At 38.8% G+C, this 24,663-nt stretch overlaps 1 protein-coding gene across 2 annotated transcripts in view; it reads right to left on the bottom strand.

The window, feature by feature from the left end:
- MTA3 (metastasis associated 1 family member 3) overlaps positions 1–24,663 on the bottom strand; it is a 120,078-nt gene that overhangs the window by 22,046 nt on the left and 73,369 nt on the right. For both annotated transcript variants that reach the window (XM_088527407.1, XM_088527409.1), the window contains exons 15-17: positions 17,876–17,962; positions 12,817–12,963; positions 1,502–1,533 (exon numbers count right to left, since the gene is read on the bottom strand). In XM_088527407.1, coding sequence (XP_088383533.1) covers positions 1,502–1,533; positions 12,817–12,963; positions 17,876–17,962 — 266 coding nt within the window. The remainder of the gene's footprint in view (positions 1–1,501; positions 1,534–12,816; positions 12,964–17,875; positions 17,963–24,663) is intronic.

A 24,663-nucleotide genomic window follows, 5' to 3' on the forward strand; every position in this document is an offset into this window, starting at 1 on the left:
TTTAAATACAAAAGCAGAATTACTTGGAGATTAAAAAAAATAAAGGTAAAAATAAATATAATGTTCTCAGGAAAAAAAGAATAGCACTTCTTTTTCCAAAGCAAAGCAGACTGTTAGACTGTTTTCCTCACTGACTCTGATTTAAACATAAATCTTAAACTTGGCCTTTTCTCCAAAGGTATAATGTCTTACTTATGTTATTTCACCACCTATAAATGTAACGTGAAAGCATTTCAATTGCTTTGTTCTGGAGACAAAAGCTTTTTCACCACAAAGCAGCTGAGGCAGTGTACAGATTTGCTGCTCTCATTCTATATGACTAAAGACTAACTTTATATCAGCTTTCACAGATACCATAATCAGTCAGAAAAAAAGTGGAATTTATTTTAAAATAATTGCTTACTTATTGCAGTATTCATTCAAAAATGTATTTCAACAATATCACTTTAAGATGCCTGCACTTTACTGTACTGCATATTCTCATATTATTTCTAATGCATTGAATAATATGTATTTTCTGGCTTTCTTGATGGGAAGGTGTTCTCCCTACGCACAGATGAGTAAGAAATGTTCCATTACACACCCAGCTATGTTTTGATTGCAGAGAGGACAGGACATCTTCACAGCATCTTCACAGCATATTTGTTCTTAATTGTACTTGTATTGATTTAAAGGCAAGGACATTGACTGCAGAGCATGAGCCCAGGCAACCTGCCCCAGGGTTGTCAGCAGGGTGTTCTGGGCTGACGACTGAAGAGCCTCAAAAACCTCAAGTTATTTAAAAATCCTTTTTCTTATCTCTCTAAAGTTTAGCCATATTTTGGTGGGACACTTAATAGGGAGCGTAGGCAGGGCGAATCCCCACAAGATGGGCACAAATCATTCCTAGTCAGAGAATTTTCTTTATGTGAATATTTTTTGGCTGTTACCCAGCTTCTAATGCCAGTTTGAAACAGAAAGTGTTGCAGTTTCTCACCCTATAAAAAACCCAAGATAGACTCTAAAACTATGGCATATTTTTGCATGGAAGGTTTTAGATACATTTTCAAAAATGTGATTATCTTTTAATATTTCTCTGCTTCTAAAACTCAAGTTATTAAACTCCAGGTAAATTCAGAAACCAGCCTTACAGGACTGTGACACAAGTAATTACCCAGCAGATGTTCTGAATTGTGCTCTGAAACATGTGACAAATATAAAATGCAAGAGATATTATGAACATAATAACTAAAATTATTTAAACAAAAATATACTGAACTGTAACTGTAAGTGGATGTTATTGTGCTCAAACCCACAGCACTGTCATTTCTTAAGTTATTCAGTCTCACATTCTTTTCCCCAAAGTTTTCCATGAAATGTGGTGGCAGACAGACTCATTTTATCTCTCCATATTGTACAAGAAAGCGTGCCAGCAGTCTTGAATACTACACTGTGCACTTTTTTTCCAAAGCAAATCTCAGCTGCATAGATAGACCTGTACTTGTAACTCCTCTGTACTCACCATTATTGTTCTTGTGGTATGGCTGGAGGATTCTGAAAAACAAAAGAGTGACAGTGCATTAGAGTATTGTCCATCTCCTTCAAAGCCCTATTTTCTTATGCTCAGTCTCCAGGATAAGATGTTAGTGCTCAGCTACAACAAGGAATGGATCAGAACTGCACAGATGGGACAGATTCCTCATGAAATGAACATGAGAATCATCAGTGATCCTGAAAATATGAGCCAGACATAGTATACTCTTAAATGCACTCATTTTCTCTGCTTAATTATCCTCTTCTGCAGAAATATTTCTGAAACACAGAGATGGAATTAATTCATATTTCATGCTTCAAGAAGGGGTTTTTATCATTCTGCTTTTAACAGGTGGCATCATTTAACATGGATAATGATTAGCTCTTCTGAAAAAAGTACAAACAATATTGGCATACTTCCAGCATGGTTCTCATTTGAAAAAACTGCCTGAAACTAGAAAAAGCTTTTCAGGAAATTCTGAAATGGATTCTAATTTTTTAATTGACATAGTAATCTTTTATTCAGAAATTTGAGCTATATTACTCTCTATAAGGACCGAAATCAAGAGTCAGTCAACTGAATTTATATACTTATATAAAGCTGCAGAGAAATCATATCCAGGCCAATAGCTACCATAGATTTCATCCTGCAGTTTAAATTAAATTAGAAATTTGATCTTAATTTCAAGGACAGATGAAGATTCCCCTCTAGCTTTAGCACAGTACATTTGTCACATTGCAGCTGTGCTCTTTGTTTTTGAAGCAGTATAATTTAATTAAACCAACATTCTCTTAACTTTTTTTTTTTTTAAAAAAAAAAAAAAAGTAAGATAATTTGTTGCTGGTCCATAGAATGTAAGATGGTTCTGTCAATCTCACAGACCCATTTGGAAATATTGGCAAAATAACATCAGCAAAGGTCTTAAGAAAGAGTCGTGTAAGAACGCTACATGCATTCCTACCAAAACTATACAGTTCTGCAAGAGCTGAATCAGCAAATTCTCCATTCTGCAACTGTACAGTAATTCCTAATAGTTTATCCTTGCCCCAGTCCCAGACAGTGATCCTTACTGGGCTCCCAACTGGCATCACTTGCATAAAAAGTGTTCTGCATTTGTTTTTAACTGAAGGACTGTATTGAAGAGGCTAAAAAGACATGAGGCAGAAAAGCTGCACATCCCTGCCTGAAAGATGGTGACCACGCTACCAATCGGGTCCTTGTGGCACTTCCTCTTCTATTCTACAGCATTTCGATGAGCCACCCCTACAGGTCCCAAGGTAGGGTTCAACCAGGGACAGAAACAAATACGAGCCATTTTAATTGCCCCGACCTATTTAGAAACTTCAGTGCCCCATTCAACAATGACTCCCCTATCTAGTTTACATGTATTCTTTCAAAAGTCTTCCTTCTTAATAAAATCTCATCAGAAATCAAAACAAGTATCAATAAGGTCCCACTGAGAAAGGCCCTATAACATGAAAACTTACCTACAGCCACTGATCTTTTAGTTGTGAGCTTTTCAGGCCCTCATTTTCCCCATAAATATAATTCATCCAGGCAAGACAGAAGCTGGTGATATAATAGCATGTTTCCTGTAATACCATACTACCTGCTTCCTGATACCGAAGGTATTTCAATTTTACTCAGTTATCAAATAAAAGAACAGCATAGTAGAGGGAAGAACACCACTGTCTGTTCAGTTTATATCTTTAAAGTAATTTTTGTTATTATAACTTTATTTACTGTCTTGACGTCCCAGTCAAGTAACATTCAGGGCTTGAATGTTTCCGAGAAAGCCTGGAGACACATTCATGAAAATACAAACAGCTGCAAGAGGTATCTGGGAGTTCTGCAGAACCCACAGAGCAGAGCAATGCCTTGGATTTTCAGTTTCCATCTGCCAAGGTTTAGAATGACCTGGTGAATTTATGTGACTTGTGTCCGTGACGTAGATTACTCGAGACACAAATGGTTAAACAATATCACTAATGAGGTTTTGGTAATCTGATGTAAATTACCACAAATGCAGCTTCAGTACTGTGCCAAAATGTGTAGAAGCTTGGTATCTTGGATGCATCAATGTCAGAAACCACCTAATATTCTCGTATGCTCTTTCTAGGAGATGTTTCTTGGACATCATAAGAACAAAGTAAGTTCTATACTGAAATTCCTTCTCATTAAAAAATTGCTTTACAGACTACACTGACCAATAAATTGTTTCCTCCTACTGACGGGCACTAGGAGACTATAAAACTTCAAACTGTAAAACCATTTAAGGCTAAATCACAAAGACCCCCCCTGTTAAGGGATGGTGCCACCTACAGAACTATTTCAGCTTAGCATATTACTCCCCACTGGTGTGCTTTTTCTTTCCTGAAGAGTTCTTCAAACTAGGAAAGAATCCACCTCCTTAATAAAGTTTAAATCCTTTCCCAGGTTTTTGTGTGTTTGCTTTATTTGCATCAGTTTATTAGCTGTTCTGTTGATAGGAAAACTTCATCTTTCATTCACCTTTCTCTTCTCTATGAACAGAATCACTAGATATATTACTGGTGAAAGCTGCTCTTTTCTAAACCTTCCAGAATAAATGAGCTTGAAGATAAGGTCATTTAGACATATGAAATCAAAGACATGCATGCAAGAGAGGTGCTTCATCCTAGTAACATTTCCAGGTCATCATGGTGGATAAGTCTCTCAAAGACCTTCTTACCCAGGAAAGACTAACTAATGAAACAAGCCAAGAAAGGAAGGCACTTTCATTATTGCTGTTCAACTTAGGTTGTGCATTTTTGAGAAATACGAATTACTTTTTCCTATCAGTTTGTAGCAATGGAACATGTGACCTTAAGTGTTACTCCAAAAGTATTATTGAAAATAAATAAAAAATAAATAATATTAAGAATGAGTTTCAATTTACTTGGGAAGGACCCTTAGTTCCCCCAAGAAACAGGAGAGAAACAGGTTACAGACAGGAAAAGCAAAAAAGCACCAAACCATGCAAACTTATCTCCAAGCATTTCCCCAGACACTGGACCTTCCCAGCTGCAGTGCTTAAGTAGTTGTTGAAGGTGTCTCCTATATTACATTACGCAGTGAAATAGTTAAGAGAGACTTCTCTGCAATCGTAGCTCGGAAAAAAAATAATCAGTTGACAGTAATCACACAAAGAAGCACTTTAAGAACGACCTCCAGATGTCGAAGCCAGAACATGTAATTCATGAGGTAATACGCTACTAATCCTGTTACCCAACACACAATATTCACTTTCTGCAGCTTTAATTCTTTAAAATAATACCAGGGGAAAGTAGTGATTCCTGGAATTAGGTTCTGGTTATCTTCAGCACGCTCTGAATAATAATTTGATTACAGTGCTCATCTTGCTGTTTACTGTTTTAAGAGCTGATTTATTTTGGCAATTATAAAAGACAGCCTTGCTGTAATTTCATGCCTACATATTACCTGTACTCAAAAAAAAAAAAAAAGAGAGAGAAACATTTTGATTTGGCACCACAAACAGGAGCGGGTTCACCCCAAAGCCCCGTCTCTGTCACCTCTGCGAGGTGCAGAGGACACCTTGCTCTCCCTATTCTACCACCTCGTCCCTTGTCCTCTGTCCACCAGTTTTGTGACCAGAAGCAAGTTACCCTTGTGAATGCAGCGATATTGCCTATTTTCCTTCCATAAGCACTCATTCCTCCAGTACAGCAAAGCAGAGGCAACTTAGGACATTCGGAGCGGTGGATCAAAGCATGAATGCAATTCTAATTTTGTGGCTTTCTGAATCAGATGCAGGTGGAATGTGCCCCGAATCCACAGATACATTTTTTAAAGAAAGGGAACAAAAGTAAAGCCAAAACAAAAAAACACACACAATTCAATTGCTAGCACGTATACTTTCATCCTGTGAAATGACTCCTATTTCAGAAGAAACCTGAAAGCCGCAGTCATATGGAAATTGTGTCTGCCTTTGGCAGAAAAAAGCCATCACTATCTGTATTAAAAGCCATCACACACAGCACAGTGATGCTCAGGGAATGCTCAGGAACAGCTGTTTCTCCCAGGAAACTAAAGGAAATGCCCATTTACAGAATTGTTCTTGCCCCAAGTCCCCCCATGTCCAACTTCATCCAAACGAATGAACAAACACACACACTGCTCACCTCTACCTACTGAAAGACTGCTCTGCATTTTCAGCCATCTTCAGATACGCAACAGACTGCTCTTCTGTTTGTAATCAAGGAATCACTAGCACCCATGGGGTAACTACAATGTGAATTCAACATAGGCAGATGATGACTGCATTTTTATCACTGCAAGAATGTAAATAAGGTTCTTGGTTTTAAGACACCATCATTCTACTACGAAATTCAAAAAAAAAAAAAAAAAGACTTCTCTCTTTCTCACAATGGTGAAGTTGTTTTTGATCTTATTTAAAAGGACACACACTAAAAGATTTTCTTTCTCAAGGATTTTTTTTTTTTGCATGAAGTCATAACACCACTTATATCACTGGAGATGGAGAAATCATCATCTCAGTGTAAACGAACTGAAGGGAAAAGCATTAGTTTATCATGCAAAAATTTAAACAGAAGAAAAAAAGCTTAAGAAATGCAGAGATGAGATGTAGCTCATGAGATACAGAATTGCCATGTTCCTGAGGCATCTTAGATCTACATGACAGCCAGTGTCAGCAGTAATACCTTGGGGTAATTAAGGATTACATAAATTTCCCAGTACATAATCTTGGCCTAGAAGTTGTCATTAGTTCATTGTGTCCAGCATCATCTTTGCACATCTGCAAAAACAAGTGAACATCCTGCCCTTGCTTCCAATTTGACACTGAAAATGCAGGTAAATGGCTGCTCTTACGCAACTTCAACTTAAAAGAAATGAAAGTAAAAAGATTTTCGTGATAATCTCTTCAGGGTGAGGGAAGCAGGCGCATTCCAGGAAAGCAAATCTTAAGCAAAATATTTCAAAACATTTTGCCAAAGATCAAAGTCAGAATATACTTTTCCATAGTAATGTTCAGTGAAGAAACCAGCTAAGAACAGTGATACGCAGGTTTTGTTTCTCACTCCTAGGAAACATGTTACACAATTCAGCATTAATCACACTTTAAGATTCAGCACTAAATAAATATCAAAGATAGATTCACTTTTTTATCATGTCTCACTACCTCTCAGTACATACCATCTTTGGTATGTAAAACAAGGCCTATAGGAACTAATTTAGGTATATAGTTTAGTAACATATAAGGGAAATAAGGTAAAACTAAAGTCTTATTTAATAATTAACAGGGTATAAGATGTTTCTTGCTATGCATCTCACACTGGCCATGGCAGGAGAAGGTCTCTACCTCTAAGGAAATATAATATTGTGATAAGGTGATCTGGTATTTTTGAGCAGAGACAGCTCCCTCTTCTGAGAAATTCAGTCCTAAAGTGAAACCCTCTTCCTTCTAATATATCTGAAATAGGATTACATGAAATGAATTACAATAAAGCACTTACTAGAATTGTTGTTTTGTTTTGTTTTCTCCTGTTTCTAGAAAATTTTGGGCAGGAAAGCCTCTAGCCTCACTGCTTATCAATCAGATTGCTTATATTTTCATGGGTTTGGCAAGGAAGAATCTCGAATCCCTAACAGAAATAGCAGGAACCACATACAAAAGCCTTTCTTCCTTGCTCATCTCCTCAGCAGCCAATACTAATACTTATAAGCAGAGAGAGAAAAAGAGAGACTGATCAAAACAGCATCTAAGAGAGGAGCTAAATTTTTTTGTGTCTTTGTTGGTTTGCCAATTGCTTAGAGATGTGCTGGTTTCTAGGCAAATGAACCAAAAATTGCTGTCTCGTTCTTAAGATACGGCTAAAGACATGAATATTTGATTCCCTGAGGAACTGAAACTTAACTGTTGAAAATTCCTGTTGAAGGAATCAGGACATCTCAGTCTGAGATGCAGTATTAAAAGTCCAGAAAGGGGAAGAGAAAATAGGCACCAGGATTTTTGGTTCGAAAGTATCTTTACTATGAACAACTGGTTCTCCTATTTCTATCCCAGGCCACAAAAACGGTATCATCAGACACAGAATGATTTCTGTACCTCATTAGCAACATAAATATCCTGGACCTCCTCTGGATATTTTAGCTCTGATGCGTGTAAAAGTAAGGAAAGGCCTGCCAATAAACAGAGATTCTGTTCATGAGAAATACCTTTACTTATCTTTCCAGTTATCACATAGAAAATTACCATTAGCCATCCTACCAAAAAAACAGCTTGACAAGGAACTGCACTACTTGGGTGCACTGTTGCTCGCAGTTAAGAAACTTGTGGGTAAAAGCAGTTGTTCAGAATAATTTCAGACATTGTAAAGTAGAAGATTGGATTCAAGATTTCTACAAAATACTCCACAGGCATCCCTAAATCCTCTCGTCATCCACTCCAGTCATAAAACAGGATAAATGAGGCATTCTGCCATGCCGTGATTTTCAGAAGACAGCTCTTCCACTTTTGAAAGAGACTGTCTTCACTACTGAGAATCGCTTAAATAATCTTGTGTTGACTCAAGTATGTTCAGCAGGCTGCAAACTCAGTTTCTCAGAGCAGTTAAAAGCATCTCTATGCATATAACAAGAAAACTCTGTGAAATATTGTAATTTTTCCCAGATGGAAAAAAGCTTCCTGGCATTTCTCATTCAACCATAAAACAAGATGCGTGATTTACCATTATTTGAAAACAGGAGGAAAGACACTTTTTTAAGATCATCCATAGAAAGTCTTCCTTTTCCAGAAAGGATGTAAACAGCTACAACATACTCCCCTGCTCATACGTAGAAAACTATGAGGAGGGCGATGGCCTTGGCTAACAGCCTGTCTTCAGCAAACACCCACGTCCCAGAAGAGCAGTTACAGTGCACAATGAAGCAGGGGAGCTTGGGGCAGTGTGGCTGTATTTTGTTCAGGTCGCAGCCTCACTGAGGGCGCACGCACACGGCTGGAACGGCGTCTCTAGGCCATCGCTGACTGATGCTCTCAGATCTGTCAGCAGCAAGAGACTGTGGCACAAAACCCACTGTTTTCCAAAGGAAAGGAATAAAGCTGCTCCTTAGCATTCCCAAAGATCAGGCAGTAGTAGTTAGAAACCTCAGGCTTCCCTATGAGTTGCACCAGACTTTTGCTGGAGGCACATCCACTGTTCAGAACGGGGATGCTTGCGCTGCAGTGGGAAAATCAAGATTTGAGCCAAGAGAAGCTTCTTCAAGAAATGCCAACCATCACCTTAATTAAGCACAATATTCTTTAAAAGCATTAAGCCAAATACTAATAATGTTTGTCATAATCTTTCACCACTCATAGAAACGCACAGAAGTAGCAGTGCCATATTACACTGTGCTGTTTCTGAGCCACTACTTATTACTTTACTAATAACAAATTCAGTCAAAATAAAGCTCTCAACTTACCTATTTAATAAGACTGCCTTTAAATATACCAATCCAAATATATATTTACACAAGACTAAGTGCTGTTTACTTGAATGAGCTACATTATTGTATATCTTAAACAAACACATTTCTGTGGCTTCTTTAAAACAATTTTCTAATAGTATTGGAAAAAAAAAAAAAGCCAAACTGAACATACAGACATTTTTATGTCAATAACATTAAGATTATGAAACAAGCCAGAGATAAGGTCTAATGTAAGCCCACTGGGCTCATTTCTGTTTGCTCATTTCATCAAAGCATGAGTTGAAAGACAGAATGTATCATCTTCACAGTAGGCTTTCTGGGTGCTCCTAATTGGTACAGTGCAATAAAACCAGGAACAACCAATAGTATTTTGGTAACAAAGAAGCTTTTTAGTATATTTATAGTAACATAAAAAACAGGGAGGGGATGTGGGGAGAGGAACCTTTCCCTGCACAAATGACACACTGCTCTGAGTGCAATTACACAGAAACCACCATTTCCCAAGTTGCTCTGGTCACTCAGTTGCTGTTTTGACTTGAAAAGTAGTTGTATAGATTACAGCCCAAACAAGTATTTTACATTTACCAATAACCAAAGAGGAAGTTAATTAGCACCCATTAAAAAGAAATATTTTAAAGTCAAAAGTAACAGGGGACCTGTGTGGCTGACTATCACCACTACTGGTTAGATCGGTTTTGAGAACCTGGTTTTCTTCGGCATTTTATTTTTCCATGGGAGGAGGATTAAGCAATGGAAAAATAAAGAGAAAAAATATCAAGGGGGAAGACAACAAGTACTGTGCCAATACAGAAAAATGGATATTGAGATGAAAGCGACTATAGCCAGCATGTAGCTGAAATAAAAATTATTGGTAATATTGGCATGTGGCAGAAGACAGTAGTGCAATTTGTTCTATGGGAAATCAATCTGCCATCAAAACTCAAAGATTCTCATCAAAAGGATAAGCTTTGGCCAGCAGCATTAAAAGCTAGATATTTCTTACGCTTCTGCTTGCCTTGGTCCAATGGAGTTGTCTAATAAAAACAAGAGTTTCAGAAGATCAGACCCATACTGACTCATTTAACAGTGGGGAAACACCGCTCACGGAGAGCACGTCTGCCGGGGTCCCAACGGCTCTGCCCTTCACCTCCTGCGCTTCTTTAACGGGGACGTTAAAGAAAAAACACCCAAGTGTTAGAAACAACTTCACTCAATGACGCTATGATTAATTTCTCTCATCATTGATCTCTCCCCACATACTACAAAGTGGTAGGAAATCTAGCAGCACGGAAGAGAAAGGCTATCATAGCTACTCAGTTTATCAAGTTTCACATGGCACTGCTTAGGGAATTATTTCTAGGCAGTTTTTCCAAAAGTTCAGTCTCTCTTTGAAACTGTTCTTTTGAAATTCCATTATTGCTTTGTATGGTAGACAATATTCCAGGAATTATCTTGCAGTTTGCATGAGCTACACTTCCCAGGTTTTTAATTAAAGAGGTGAGGTAGGCCAAGAATCAAAATAGACATCTTTATACTACTAAAATACATCTTCCAGATTTCAGTTATCTGAGCTATATACTTTCCTTAAAGTTATGTTTTCACCAAAAAAAAAAAAAAAGCAGTAGAAATAACTGTTTATGAAAGCAACTACTTCCAGAGCAGAATATTATTTTCAGATCAGATGTTATTTTTTACAAATTTCCTTAACACAATTAGCTGATATATGCAAACTAATCAGTGTGACTCCTGACTAGTTTATAAACTGTTGACAGAATATTTTACTAATAGAGCAAAAATTTTAGTAATTTCTACACACTCTTTCTTATGCAGACATCATTATAATAAATAAGCTTAGTCTGAAATTATTGCTATAACTTTCCAGGAAAATAATATCATATTTATTTCCAGATGGAAGTCATTCATCCCTCAAAGATCAAACAGATCTAGTCTAATGGCCAACATTAGAGGGGGGGAAAAAAGCCTGGATTCATCATTGCACACATTAACTCACAGACCATCAATACAGAGCTTCACATTGAAAGCTCACAGTGGAAATTCAGGCCTGTGAAATGCTCTGTGCTCAAGGCTGAAGCTATTAATGGCATCATCTTTTACCCAAATAAAAGTCAGGTGCCCCTCATCTTGGCCAAGGAAGAGGTTCTGTCTCCACACATGTGATCTGTCTGCTCATAATGCCCGCTTGCATCCTGCACAAAGCTCCACATGATCCTCTCTTCTGGCTATATCGAGTAACCATTTTTGGTCAAAATACAGAGTGATTTAAAGGTACTATTAAAAATACAGGAAATATTTTCACTGTAAGCTACAAATAATGTTAACAATGACAGAAAAGCATGATAATTATGGGGAAAGTCACTATTTTTTCATTTTTTTTCCTTCCTGTATTTTGAAGACTATTTCTACTAGTTCGCTGAAAGTTCCCCTCATTTCCACATCTATTTTGTGAAACATTAAAACAGTCATCTCTTCTGTGAAGTTCATGTCTTGAGGAGTCTATTTCAGACCCTAATTCAAGGCATAGTCTTAACAACCACACTGAACAAATAAGGTGATTCCTACAGAGGCTGAAATTGCCCAAAAGATCCTTCAGGGAATGCAGTGCATTTCTTTCTGGTGCATACTGATGAAATCCTGCTAGATTCTCTTCTTATTTGCACATAGGGTAAAATTGTTCACACTTACAGTTAAAAAAACCTTTCTTTCTGGAGATAATGCCAAAAAAAAATTGTGATATTCCATCGCTTTCCAGTGTACAAAATACAGACAATTTGAGAAACTTCATAATTACTCCAAAATTTCCCTCATTTCGGAGGCAGCTTTATACTTGACCTTCCCTCAGTCCACATTAACACGGGGGTGAGTACCAGGTAGAACATCCACCTCTGGAGCATGCACGGAGCCTGCCCCATATCTCTGCAACACTCCCTTTCACTCCCTCCTCTGCAAATGGCATAAATATAGAGATGGCCTCTTTCTAAGGAGCTCCTGCCTTTGATCAGTCCTGGCTCCTGTAAGCAATATCTTTTTTTTTTTTTTTTTTTTTTTATCAAATCTGTAACACCTACCTGGGGATGCAAGATGCCAACAGCAACTTTCCCTTTATTACCGATGACAGCTTGGAGAATCTGGTTTAAGCCATGTATTGAATTCATATACTAGCACAGAGATTGATTGTAAACCAGTAGGTCAAGTATTTTGCTATTTAACTGTGTGTGAAGTAATTTAGCATAGTATAATTCACAGGTCTTCACAAGGTCACAGTATCCTTGCAAAATATTTCCTCAAATAAAAGTGCAATGTGATGAGTCAAAAGAAAACACAGACTGCATCTCTCCCCTCTATCAAACTCCTCTTTTTTTTTTTTCTTCTTACTGAGATGGAAGATTAGTCAAAAAACAGCAAAAAATAGTTTTCAAAAGAGATGATCTTAATATAGCCATATTCAATGAATATGCACCGCCATTCATGGCTTTAAGAATCCATGCTATGAATGTACTAATCATATCTTACATTTCTGTCATTACAACATGCATCTCTGAACTGTAATCACAGTAGAACTGTGAATGAAGTAGTTCTACACTTTTCAGTGGGTTTAAAAAAAATCACAGTAGGAAATGCACTAGCTCTAGATATACTTTTTATAGTATTAGATTTATGGCATTATTTTGTGCTGCATTTGTTTCTTAGAGGCCTACACCCCCTTATTTAATGTAATTTCTGAAAGAGCATATTCCTCACAGAAAGGCAACAACACTTCATCATTCTGCAGAAAGGAGTTCTGTAATTCTGTAATTTTGTAATTCTTTACATACCATCAAGGCCATTATGATGAGTGTAGTTTCTTTTTCCCAATATACTTAGTGAAGAGTGATTAGATGGTGCAAGCAGTCGTTTTGCACTTGGACTTTGAAGGCTTGGTGTTGACCTGATTACATTAGGTTTCACTGCAGGATGAACCTCTGTGTAAAATGAAAGAAAAGAGACACGCATATTTGATTTTTTAAAAAGTTAATATTTTCCATTCATTTCTACTTCATTTCCACTGAAATAAAAATCAGTTTCTTCAGCAGAAGTGCACTACAGAATCCTGAAAAACAATTTAACAATTCAAACATGAGCCTCTGTAGCTATGGCCCTTGCAAATCTGAAAAGTTTATTTCACTTTGAATTGCCTGAGTTGACTGTTACAGCGTGGGTGTGTACAAATTTCACAGGTGAAGAGGCAATACCTCAGCAAATCGATGCGAATGAGTTCTGCATTAACATTTTCCTAGGCTTTGGAGTTTTGTATTGGGGCTTACAGACCTTAGGCAAGCAGATAAAAGCATTTTATTGTAGCAAAATCAACTTAATACCTAAGTTTATTTAATATTCTCTATCATAATCACAAGCTTTAAGTGATCTCCCTAAATATATGTCATGAGAACAATGGCTGGGGAGCGGGCTAGAGCAGGGGTGTGAAGCTGAAACCACTCCAGTGCAGCAGAGTAGCAGTTTCGAGACAGGAACACCCCCCAAAATAAATAAATGAATAAATCAGGAGCCAGCAATGTGCCCTGGAGGCCAAGAAGGCCAATGGGATCCTGGCCTGCATCAGGAGTGTTGCCAGCAGGTCGAGGGAGGTGATCCTCCCCCTCTACTCAGCTCTGGTGAGGCCACATCTGGAGCACTGGGTACAGTTCTGGGCTCCCCAGTACAAGAGACACATTGAGCTTCTAGAGAGGGTCCAGCGTAGGGCCACGAAGGTGATTAAGGGATTAAGGGACTTCAACATCTATCCTATGAAGAAAGACTAAGCGAGCTGGGCCTGTTTAGCCTGGAGAAGAGAAGACTTGGAGGGGATCCTACCAACATGTACAAATACCTGCGGGGAGAATGTAAAGAGGACGGGGCCAAACTCTTCTCGGTGGTGGCCAGCGACAGGACAAGAGATAATGGGTACAAATTGAAACATAAGAAGTTCCACCTCCATGTGAGGAAGAACTTATTTCTTGTGGGGGGTGACAGAGCCCTGGAACAGACTGCCCAGAGAGGTTGTGGAGTCTCCTCTGGAGATCTTCCAAACCCGCCTGGATGCCACCCTGTGCCACGTGGTCTAGGTGTCCCTGCTGGAGCAGGGGGGTTGGACTAGATGATCTCTAGAGGTCCCTTCCAACCTTTTGTGATTCTGTGAAAAGTGCATTGGCCTTCTCGTGTGCTGACAGACTAACATGGAATCATCACTACAGAGTTTCAAATGCCCCAGGCTCTACATAGCAGGATTATTCTAGAGCTAGGGCCAGAAAGCCAAATAAAAGGCAGTTAAACTCATTTGTCCAGTGCACTTCAGAGCACGTACCTGGTTGCAGAGGAGTTTGCGGCCAAACAGAGCATTATGGTCATTATAACCTTTATAATAGTGGCATAAATAGAAAGAGGAGTTGAGTAGTATCATCAATATCCAGTAAGTGGAAAGGGCTAGGATCACCGCAATGATTTGGCCAGACTACATGCTGGGAACAATATATCAGGAAGAGATAACCCCAACAGTCTTCATATTTGGGAAGACTTTGCTTAACTGCTAATCAATAGCTTGGTCAGTGCCTGCAATCACACTTTTAAAATACAAATATCCTCCTCCAAGATATTTCAGGAGAGTTAGATTAAAGAATAGAATAGGATAATACTCCTACAAAATGTTGCTGACCTACCCACCACTTGTTTAATTCAGAGATTTCTACTGCTATTGACCGTAGTATTCATTAGCTTTTCATATAAAAAAAAGGGCCAAGATCATCAAGTGCCTAAAGGATTTCATGGCATCCCCCAATTCTCACATAGGAAGCATGAGTCTATTTTATTCTTTGACTAAATGGAGGGGTGCTTAATGGTATGAACACAATTTTAGTTTAAAGTTTTCTCTTAGCAAGCAATAGGAAGGTTTGCACTGTTTCCTGAAGGCAACTGAAATCTGGAACTTAAAATGTTCCTTTCACAATCTTTTTCAATATTCTGAAAGAAAAAAAAATATTCAGGGCTAACGTCACATAAATATTACCTTGTTCACCAAAGAGCTCTAGCAGCAACCGCAATAATCCCCGCACTAGGTCAACAGACAGTAACTCGCACATCCCTTCTGTTCCCAGAGTTCGGGAGAGAGAGTCTTGTATTTTCAGGAACAGCTAACAGCAATGAAGGAGGCGTTTCTTTCCTTTGACTTCTCTTCAGAGAGGGGGGCTAATCCTCAGATTTCCATGAAGGAGAGGAAAGCAGTGGGAGTCAGGCTCAGTCGCTCCCTTTAGGTGCTGGAGAGGAACTTAACGACAGAGCCAGGACCCCTTCTGCACTCATGAGTCCTTTGGGAACCTCTTCCTTTGGGGTCTTCACATCGTCTGCTCTCATCCTCTACCCATAGGCTTGCTTCAAGGATTTCCATGCTCCATAGCCCTTCCTAACTAACTAGCCACTTGATCACATCTCAGAGAGGTAATGAGGTATTTTAGAGCTCCTGCATGAATCAGATTATCTCAGTGTATTATTCTATTGTGGAATAACAGAATTAGGGATTCTTTTATTCCTGCTATCCTTATTCTGTTGCCTGGTATTTTTCTTCACTGAAATTTTCCTAGTCACTTAAAGCTTCTGCTAACTTGGAAAAGTAAAAATAGCACTTGAATAACCCCAAATTACCCCTATAGCAATGTAACAAATAACCAGTTGGTTAGATTCACACCACGCATTCATTTCTGAAATCAAAATTAAAAAATTCAGGAAGCAGAAACAAAACTTCCAGCATATTTACATTAGGAGCTCAGGTTGTAGCCTCATGTAATTAACAGGAATAACAATCCCGAAGACTTTCACTAGTGTCAATAAGGTTAAAAAGAAGACAAAAAATCCCCGAAGCCAACAAAGGACCGAAGGGTTTCACGGAGTGACCCGAGTGACCTGAATTCTGGCGGCGCGGCTGCATCGCGTACCTCAGCGGGGAACCTGCGCCTGGTTCCCTCATAACCAGGAGGCCACACAGGGCACGAGGCTCCCCTGGGGGATGGGTGGGCAAGCGCGGTGGGGACTAGGGTGACTCCAGGGGATTCGCTCTTCGGAGGGACAGGGCCCGCCTTCTATCTGCCTCAGGGTGGGCAGCTGAGCAGCAGAACAGCGACGGAGGAAACCATGACCCGAGGGAGCTGAGATCCGCCCGCCTTACTGCTAGGGCTGGAAAGGGCAGTGCCCTGCGTGACATAATTAACTGTGTTCCTTGTGGGAATGGCACGAGAGGTGTTTTGAAAAAGAAAACAAAAACCTCACGCTCACGCTCTGTCTTGATATTTAAAGGTAGACATCAAGATAAGCATTACTTATTTACAGTAATATGCTGGGATGAGCAAACTAAAAGCCATTTCCTAGCAATCTTTACGCAGCTAATTTATATACATATCCGCAACTCCTTCAGGTATACTTCATATCCCTGCAGCACATACTATTTTCCTTCAAACCATACAGAGATACCTTCACTTCCCACACAACCAGATGCTCGTCTGACTCTGCGGGTGGCTGGTGTATTTTAACACTGTTAACCTTACAAAACCCTCACCCAAGGGCACACAAAAATATATGGACACTGTTCATCCATTTACGGTCACCAAGCCTGCAGGTGGATCATCCCGGAGTCACCAGGATGGCCCTTCTCAGACTGAGCAGCGAGGCACTAAAGACACGCGGTCTCTTCCAAGATGCACAAGCTGTTGTCCCCAGCGCGGTCAGCCAGACCTGCACCTCCTGCCTTATCTCGCAGCCACAGCCGCACCAAGCAAATCAAACCAGCCCCTTCCCATGCTACCTGTGGCCAAAATAATCCATGCAGTTGGAAAACCTATAGGAAAATACCACTAGTTTTTTTTTGTTTGCTTTTTTTTCCCTTAAACTTTAGGGTAGGAGGAATCAAAGCTCAACAAGAGTAAATATGAACTCTTCCATATCCAGTTTTCTGAAACTTAGGTTTTGTTAAATGGGATGCATTACATTAAAGGATGATCTCTATTTTAGCAAATCAAGAGGTTGTTATTGTATATGTTTACTTTGTGCTAGTATAAATGAACTCCTGGTGACTGCAATTTTCAGCAAAACTCCTGGACTGTAGCCTAACCTCAGCTATCCTTCTGTGAAATGGGATTAATATGCTGTAGAAATATTCACTGTTTCTCTGAGCAATGGATTGATTTTTATATTCATTTAAAATTCATGAAAGCCTCTGAGGTACCTCACCTCTTACATAATCATTTAAGTACTTGATAGTCTGGGGCAGTTGTTAGCAAAGAGGGCCATTTTGGACTTTAATAATGAATCACAGCTACTAATTTTCCTTTAAGTCCTTCCTTCCACTATCATACGAGCTTCTTGTCCTCTTAGCTGTGATCTCAGTACAGAATTTCAATACATCTTTTTGAACTACACCATCAAATTAAAAGAACATCAGCATTCAGTTTGGCAGAGCTCTGTTCCTTTTAAGTGCACGGGAGTATTACAAGTGGATTCCAGGAGTACAGATGTAGAGTAGAACTGAGTACACAGAATATCAGCTCTTTAGAGTGTCTTTTTTTTTTTTTTTTGTGCACTAGCAGACTCTTTTGCACATTCTCAAGTACATCAGGTTGCAATCTGTCATTTTAACCAAGGATCAGAAGAAGGCTTTCTGCCTCCAATCTGCAATATCAATCATGCAGTTCTGCAACCAATTACAGTAGACCACCAGAATTTTTATTAATATACCTTAATAGTTTTCTTGTTAATAAGAGTATAAATCTTTCATCCTGTGCATGTAAGATTTTTAAAGATCACTAAATAGTGAAAATTGATTTGCTTAATTTTTCTCCAAGGACAGATACCCACCTAAATACCCAATGATACATGACAGTGGTTTTCTGGTGCTTTTGATCTTCAGCGGATTTCCAGCAACTTCACAGTGCCGATCTGCATCTGAGAATTTCAAAGAGTAAAGCTCAGTTCAAATATAATACCACTACAAATATAATAAGGATGCACCTACCAGTTTCTTACTTACATTCTTACCATAAAATTCTTGACTGTTTTTTTTTTCTTTTTAGCATAGTTTCTTTTTCATCAATGCTAATAATGATACAGATTTTAGAGGCAGGCTGTATTCTCATTTATGCAAAAGCAATCAAAATAATCAAAATTATGATTCACTGTTAAAAGTTAATTTATATCATATTACAATTTTGATTACATTTTGTATCAACCAAATATTTTTGGAAATAGTCAACTATGCAAATGAAATGGATGAAAACATGAGTGTTAAAATAAAAGCAGCTCTGTTGACAAGGATTTACATGGAATTCTTCATTTTTTTCTACAAGGTTGCCAGGCTCTAGGTGGGGAATTACAGTGCCAAGAAGAATTCTAAAATTGGGACTACAGAAATCTTAAGTAAAATAGAGCACTGAATCCCTAAGTAAAATCCTTAAGTAAAAGGACAGTGGCTGGTTGTGGCAATTTGAATCTTGAAAAAACCCCATACACCTACAGCTAAGCACGTTCCCATTCTGATATGTTTTTCTTATGACTTGGATACAAAAAGCTTATGGTGAAATCCTGTCCTCAGTTAGGTATCATTGTCAATTTTGCACTTACATTATGGGTTCATCATTATTATATAAAACTTTGTGTTGTTAGTAGTATTTCTACACTTAGTGAATTAAATACATTTATATTGGACAATCAAGTAAAAATTTGAATGTAACGATCAGTAATTTCATACAGGAACTAAAATAGTATCTCCGTGGTGATGGTGGATAACTGAGGTATAACTGAGTACTCAACTCAGACTGCTCTGGTATTTTTAAGACACTTCCTATAAGATAAAATGAAGTATACAATTCAACTTGCTTTGCCATGGATAATAATGGGATTCAAAGCTTCTCTACTATTTATCAAAAAAGTCTATTACAGAACTAGTTAGTATAGGCCAAAAACAAAATGGAAAAGCAGCTTTGCTTTATCATGAGTTTTTTTACTTCCTTGCTTATTTGACTCTTAAAACCATCTAAGTAAATTAAACAGTTCACGTGTTAGTTTTAGGATAGTTTCTTGCGGAAAGCAAATACACATATTTATGACTTGGTGTACTATAAATACAAAGCTTGCACTGCTCCTACCTATACTTACACACTATATATAAAATACACAAAACAGTCTTTGCAAAAACTTAAAAAAAAATGGTCAGTTTTAGCCAAATATGATAGCTCTCAAAAGTCTAAGAAAGCTTTTTGCAAAGTACAGGAAAATGTACTTGAAAACCACCTCAGTAACTACCTGAATTGAAACTACAAGTGTGATTTTGCACCTTTATAGGCACTCAGAATATACAACCAGAGTCTTTTTAAAACCCCCAAACACAGGAAACATGTTCTTAACAAGCAGCTCATGTGCAAACATCAGAGTCAAATCAATCTAGGGCAAAATCTCCTCCCATAATTAAATTTTTTATTAAGTAGTTTCAAGACTACTAGAACTAAACTACCTTTTTTAAAATTACTTGGAATGACTGGGTCATCTGTTTTCCAAAAGCACAGGAATAAACCTAATATGGGATTTCAGTATCCCTTGAACACTGGTATTTTGTTTACTATAGAATTGCAAAAGTATTTTTAATTTGTCTATCTAGAATTCCCATTTATTTATCATGTATTTATTCGCATGTATACATGTTTCTTTCTCTATCATACACAGGTTGGCACTTTCCAATAACCTTTATAGGAGCTAGATATTACAATTAGATTATAATACGACAATTCCACTTCGTGTCCACCTTGTGTTTTGTTTTTACCAAAAAGTTCCTATTTAGTTAATCCCAGCACAAACAAATGAGCACATATGCACTGGAAGTGGATAAGAAACTACACAGAAGAGCTTGTATCTAACAAAAACAAAACAGAACATAAAATTCACAAGATCCACAATCATTTTGTATATTCCATACAGATTTGTGAAAAAAAAAAAGCCATGTTACCAAAGCAATGACTGAAATAAATGTTTCATTTATTTTCAGTATTTATCTTTTTCCTGAAAATCATAAATGTAGACAATGCATAGCTTAGTTTAGTTATTAAGATATATTCAGTATCTACATGATACTGATAAGCTTTTAGCAAAAATCCTAGCTGGTATCTGGGAAAGCCAATGGCTCTCGGACTCTAATGCTATGGATACAAGACACCTTTTTTGTTGTTTTATCTTAATGTAAATAATGATACAAAATGCATTGAACCTAGGGCCTGGAATATTTTTGATACTCCTCAACTCTTAGAGTACTTAAATGAAAGAGTATAAAAAGGTGTCTCCACTGTCTCCTTGTGTAAAACGCAGCACTTGACACTATGCAGAGTAATGTATAGTCTGGGAAAAGCAAAGCAACCACTACGAAATGGTGAGAAACCTGCAACTACCCATCTTCACTGTGGAGGAGAACCACCCAGCGCTGAATCGTGGTGAGATATTAATATGATGACTGAAACGCACACTGGAAAGAGCACAATTTCCATACTCTGGAAACACACACTCACCAAAAACGGGTTTTCTAAAGCAAGACATTCTCATAAAAATATCAATGGTATCCTTCATCATACTTCTCATGAGAGTGGATTAAAGATGAGCATCACTATGCACCACAGAAAAACATGAAGTTAAATGGTGCATCATTCTTTAGTGTGTATTTACACTAAATAAAATCAGAATAAAAGAACACAGAATAAAATTTAGTTAGAAAATCATGGGAAAAACAAGTCTCAATATTATTCTCCAGCAAACTCCTGAAATTAAACATGGACTTTTAAATAAACACTAAAAATATTAACAATGCAGGCAGCTAGTCAAAACTGCCAAGTTAAATGCATACCCACAACAAAAGAATGCCAGAATTCCTTTGATTCATGCTTTAGGGCATAATATTTGATAGCACATTTTTCCCACACACAAAAGCAGGAAGCATGCTAGTGCCTGGAGAAGGAGAGATCATCAAGGTGTGAAGAAAGTACAAAAAAAAAAGATAAAAGATACGGCAGAAAAGCTGAATGAACTTGCTGTATCAGTATCCTCTATGGAGGATCTTAAACTAGCTCTCCTCCAGAATGCCTTTACGAGGAAAGTATGAGAAGTTCCTCATGTGAAGCTGTCCGTAGGAAATAATTCAGAACAAACTGGTAAGTGAATAAAAACAAGGCACCAGGACTAGCTGAAATTCACCCGTACAGAAACTCGTACACTGCAGCTGTTCAACCTGCTGCTTACGTCGGTCTCCGTGCAAGGGAACAAAACCATGGCAAACAGTAACATTCCTGAGCAAGCGTGATCTGTATCATGGCAAAATGGTTGAACTATTAATAAAGGCATTCAGGTTAAATATGAAAATGTGGAATAAGCAACACGGATTCTGCAGAAGGCAAACCCAGCAAGCGTGTGGTGTTCACATGGGTGAACACGGGCGCGCGTGCCCTTGTTATAAGCAGGCCAGGCACTCGCGAGGCTGTGTCTGCAAGGGCAGAGCTGGCAGGTCGGGGTAGGTGATCTCCTCTCCTCAGCCCTCGTGCGACATCTGGGCACTGTGCCCAGGCTCTCCGGTACAACAGAGACCTGCACGTGCTGAAGCAGGTCCAGTTACTGCAGGGTCTCCAAGCTGGTCACGGGCTGCAGCACACAGCGTGCACGGAGAGCCTGGGGGAGCTGCGTCTGCTCAACCCTGAAAGCCAAGGGGACACCTTATTGCTGCCTCCAACCACCTGATGGGGAACGTAGAGAAGACCCTTCGGACCCAGACCCTTCTCAGAGGGAAGCAGAGACGGGATGAGGGACACCAGAAACAGGTGCATGAGGGTGACCAAACACTAGAACAGGCACCCAGAGAGGTGGTGGCACCTCCTTCCATAGAGATGCACAAAGCTCATCAGGATGAGAGGCCCTGAGCTCTGTGCAGGGGAAGGGTGTGGAGGGCTCAGACTAGAAACCTCTAAAGGTTTCCACTTCCTTCCTCCTCTTCCTTACTTCTCTACCTTCCCACCTGCAGGACTGAGTCTGTTATCCCAAGTGTCACAGGTCTGGGAGGATTTGGTGAAGGAATTAACTCATATATGCGTGCATCTATCTGGACTGATTGCACCCAGCTTGGCATTTCAAGTAGCTTTTGACAAACTGTGTGATCCAAAACTGCTGCTTTCCAGCTCTTATGGGGCAAAAGGTAATGGGTTTTTTTTTAGGGATTAGTATCTCATTAAAAGGTAAGACAGCAATTTTCCATACAATCCCAAAAGGATCTGTGCTGTTCAACTTTAAGATAATCAGGAAAAGAGATGATCAGTGAGTTAATAAAACCTGATGAGGCAAAAAATCACTGAGCATAATCAAAACTAGAACTGATTGTGAAGGATCTCAGCAAGATCAAGGAATAAATGCAAACTAATTCTTCAGGGGTAAAATGACTATAATATACATAACGATGATTTCTCAATTATCACCATGCAGGAAGGAATTCATGGAGTTAACGTCAACAGTTTCTAAAAGTATCAAGGCAATACTCGAACGGTCACTCAAAATATTCAGCACATTTCCTATCAGAACAGCCAACAGGATGGGAAGAACCACCAAAATAGAAAACCTTCACGTGCTTCGCTCTAGAGCTTATGGGGAAACTATGTCTTGAAGCGCACATCAGTCAGAACAGCACAACTGGATATAACATGGATATAGCATAAGCAAAATAACTACAGGAAACAACATTAAGAACCACAGTATGACACAGCTTCTCTATGAGAAGGTTTTGAACTAACCGCCTTCTCAGCCAAGAAAAATGATGACAGATGTGGGTATCGTGGAGGGCTTTCAAAACGCAGATACTGTGGAGAAGGTGACAGGGACCACTGGTTCTCAAAGCATCACTATTGAATCACTACTTCTCAAACCATCAAAATTAGAGGGTGCCAAATGAAAATGTCAGAAAGCAGAAGTTAATTCTCTCTTGTCAAACACACATCATTACCCTGGGAAAGTCATTTCCATAGGATGTTTTAGACAACAGAAGTTTGAGATTGTTCGAAACAGTGATCCTCATTTTTGGCAGAGAACTAAAATGGCTTGTTCTTGTAGATTGCAAGAGATTTTCTCATCTAGCTAAAGTGTTTTTTTTTTTTTTTCCTACCAGATTTTTACTAGATAAATCTACTACATTTTCTATTCGCTCTCTTAGCTCACAGACTTCCACTTGGGAGTTGTTTCTCTTTGACATGCCACCACATCCCTGACAAGATTCTAATGAACTTGCTCTGCTGTATAATTTTTGCTGTTATCTAGGTATAAACTACTATAATGAAAATATTGATATGGCTATGTGCAAATAAAACCATAAAAAAAAGTCTGCCTTATGAACTTCCTTTGAAGTAATAAGGTTCACAGATGTGCTGCTATGCATATATCAACATGCTTGTAAGCTGGAGACAGACACAATCTTGTCAGTGCCTAGCTGGAGAAGAATGACAACTTTCCTCTAATTAAGACAACTTGCATAAGCAGGGTAGTTTTGCTTAATTTTCTGGAAATCACGTCAAGTGTATTTAAGGTAAAAATGAGGTAACTTTCCTGATTTAGAGCATGGGCATTTCCTCCTCCTGAAACAAACCACCAATTCATACTACTCTCGACAGCCCATCAGTCGAGTTTATTGTCAACAGCCAACAGAAGCCTTTGCCTTCAGCAGAACACAATGTGACATCTCCAAGGTGGACCATGCTTCCAGCAGGACGCACCATGCTATTGCAGCATTGTCAGCCATCCCTAAATGGGACTGAGATGGGAACGCTTCCTCTCCGTTAGCTCCTGCTGGCATCTGTCAGGAGCTCATGCTAACTGGTTTACTGATCATCACAATCCCATTCCCTGCACCGACTAAAGAAGTGAAGGACATACACTGGCACCTTGTTTTCTGCCAATGGATGCGGAGGGAGATGATGTGGATGGAATTACAAGAATCAAATCAAACACTCCATCTGAAATCTGGTTTCTCCAGATGCCTGAGACTGGTGTTCTCAAAAGCTGAGTGAGAAATTATCTGCAAGGTGGAATGGAAAAAATCAATTTATTTTTACTGCAAGTTCTGCCTGGCTTGTTCAGCTTTCCTTCTTCAGATGTGGGAAGCAGTTTCATTTACAGCCTGGCCCTTCAGTGAACTGCATAACACTACCAAGACATAAAACCTGGTATGCTGCTGGTGTAGGTGCCCTCCCATCCTTCTCTAAATTTCCTGAAGGTTTCTGAATGTGTGATAGCAGTGTACCGGCTGCAATACCGCTGTGAAACACAGCTCTGTGTCCAAGTACTGGTTCTGTACAGGTACATGCATTCAGGCGAGCCTTGAAAAGTATCTAAAAAGCCATCATATGCTAAAAAGTCTATCATATCAGTGTAGAAAAACAACTACATAAACAAAATGCCCTGTCCATCTTATGTCACACCAGATGAGTCACCTTGCCATTTTGGCCAGGCTGCCATCACAGCGTGATTCTAACTGCTCAAACATCACCGTAAACACTGATTCAGTATTGTAACTGCTTATCTCTATAGTCTTCAGCATATAAAATCATTACTATTAATTATATTAATTAAATATCTCCTGT

The sequence above is a fragment of the Tinamus guttatus genome, unplaced genomic scaffold (assembly GCF_059628265.1).
Source record: "Tinamus guttatus ecotype Peru unplaced genomic scaffold, ASM5962826v1 Tinamus_guttatus_pri_ptg000286l, whole genome shotgun sequence".
Taxonomy (NCBI): domain Eukaryota; kingdom Metazoa; phylum Chordata; class Aves; order Tinamiformes; family Tinamidae; genus Tinamus; species Tinamus guttatus.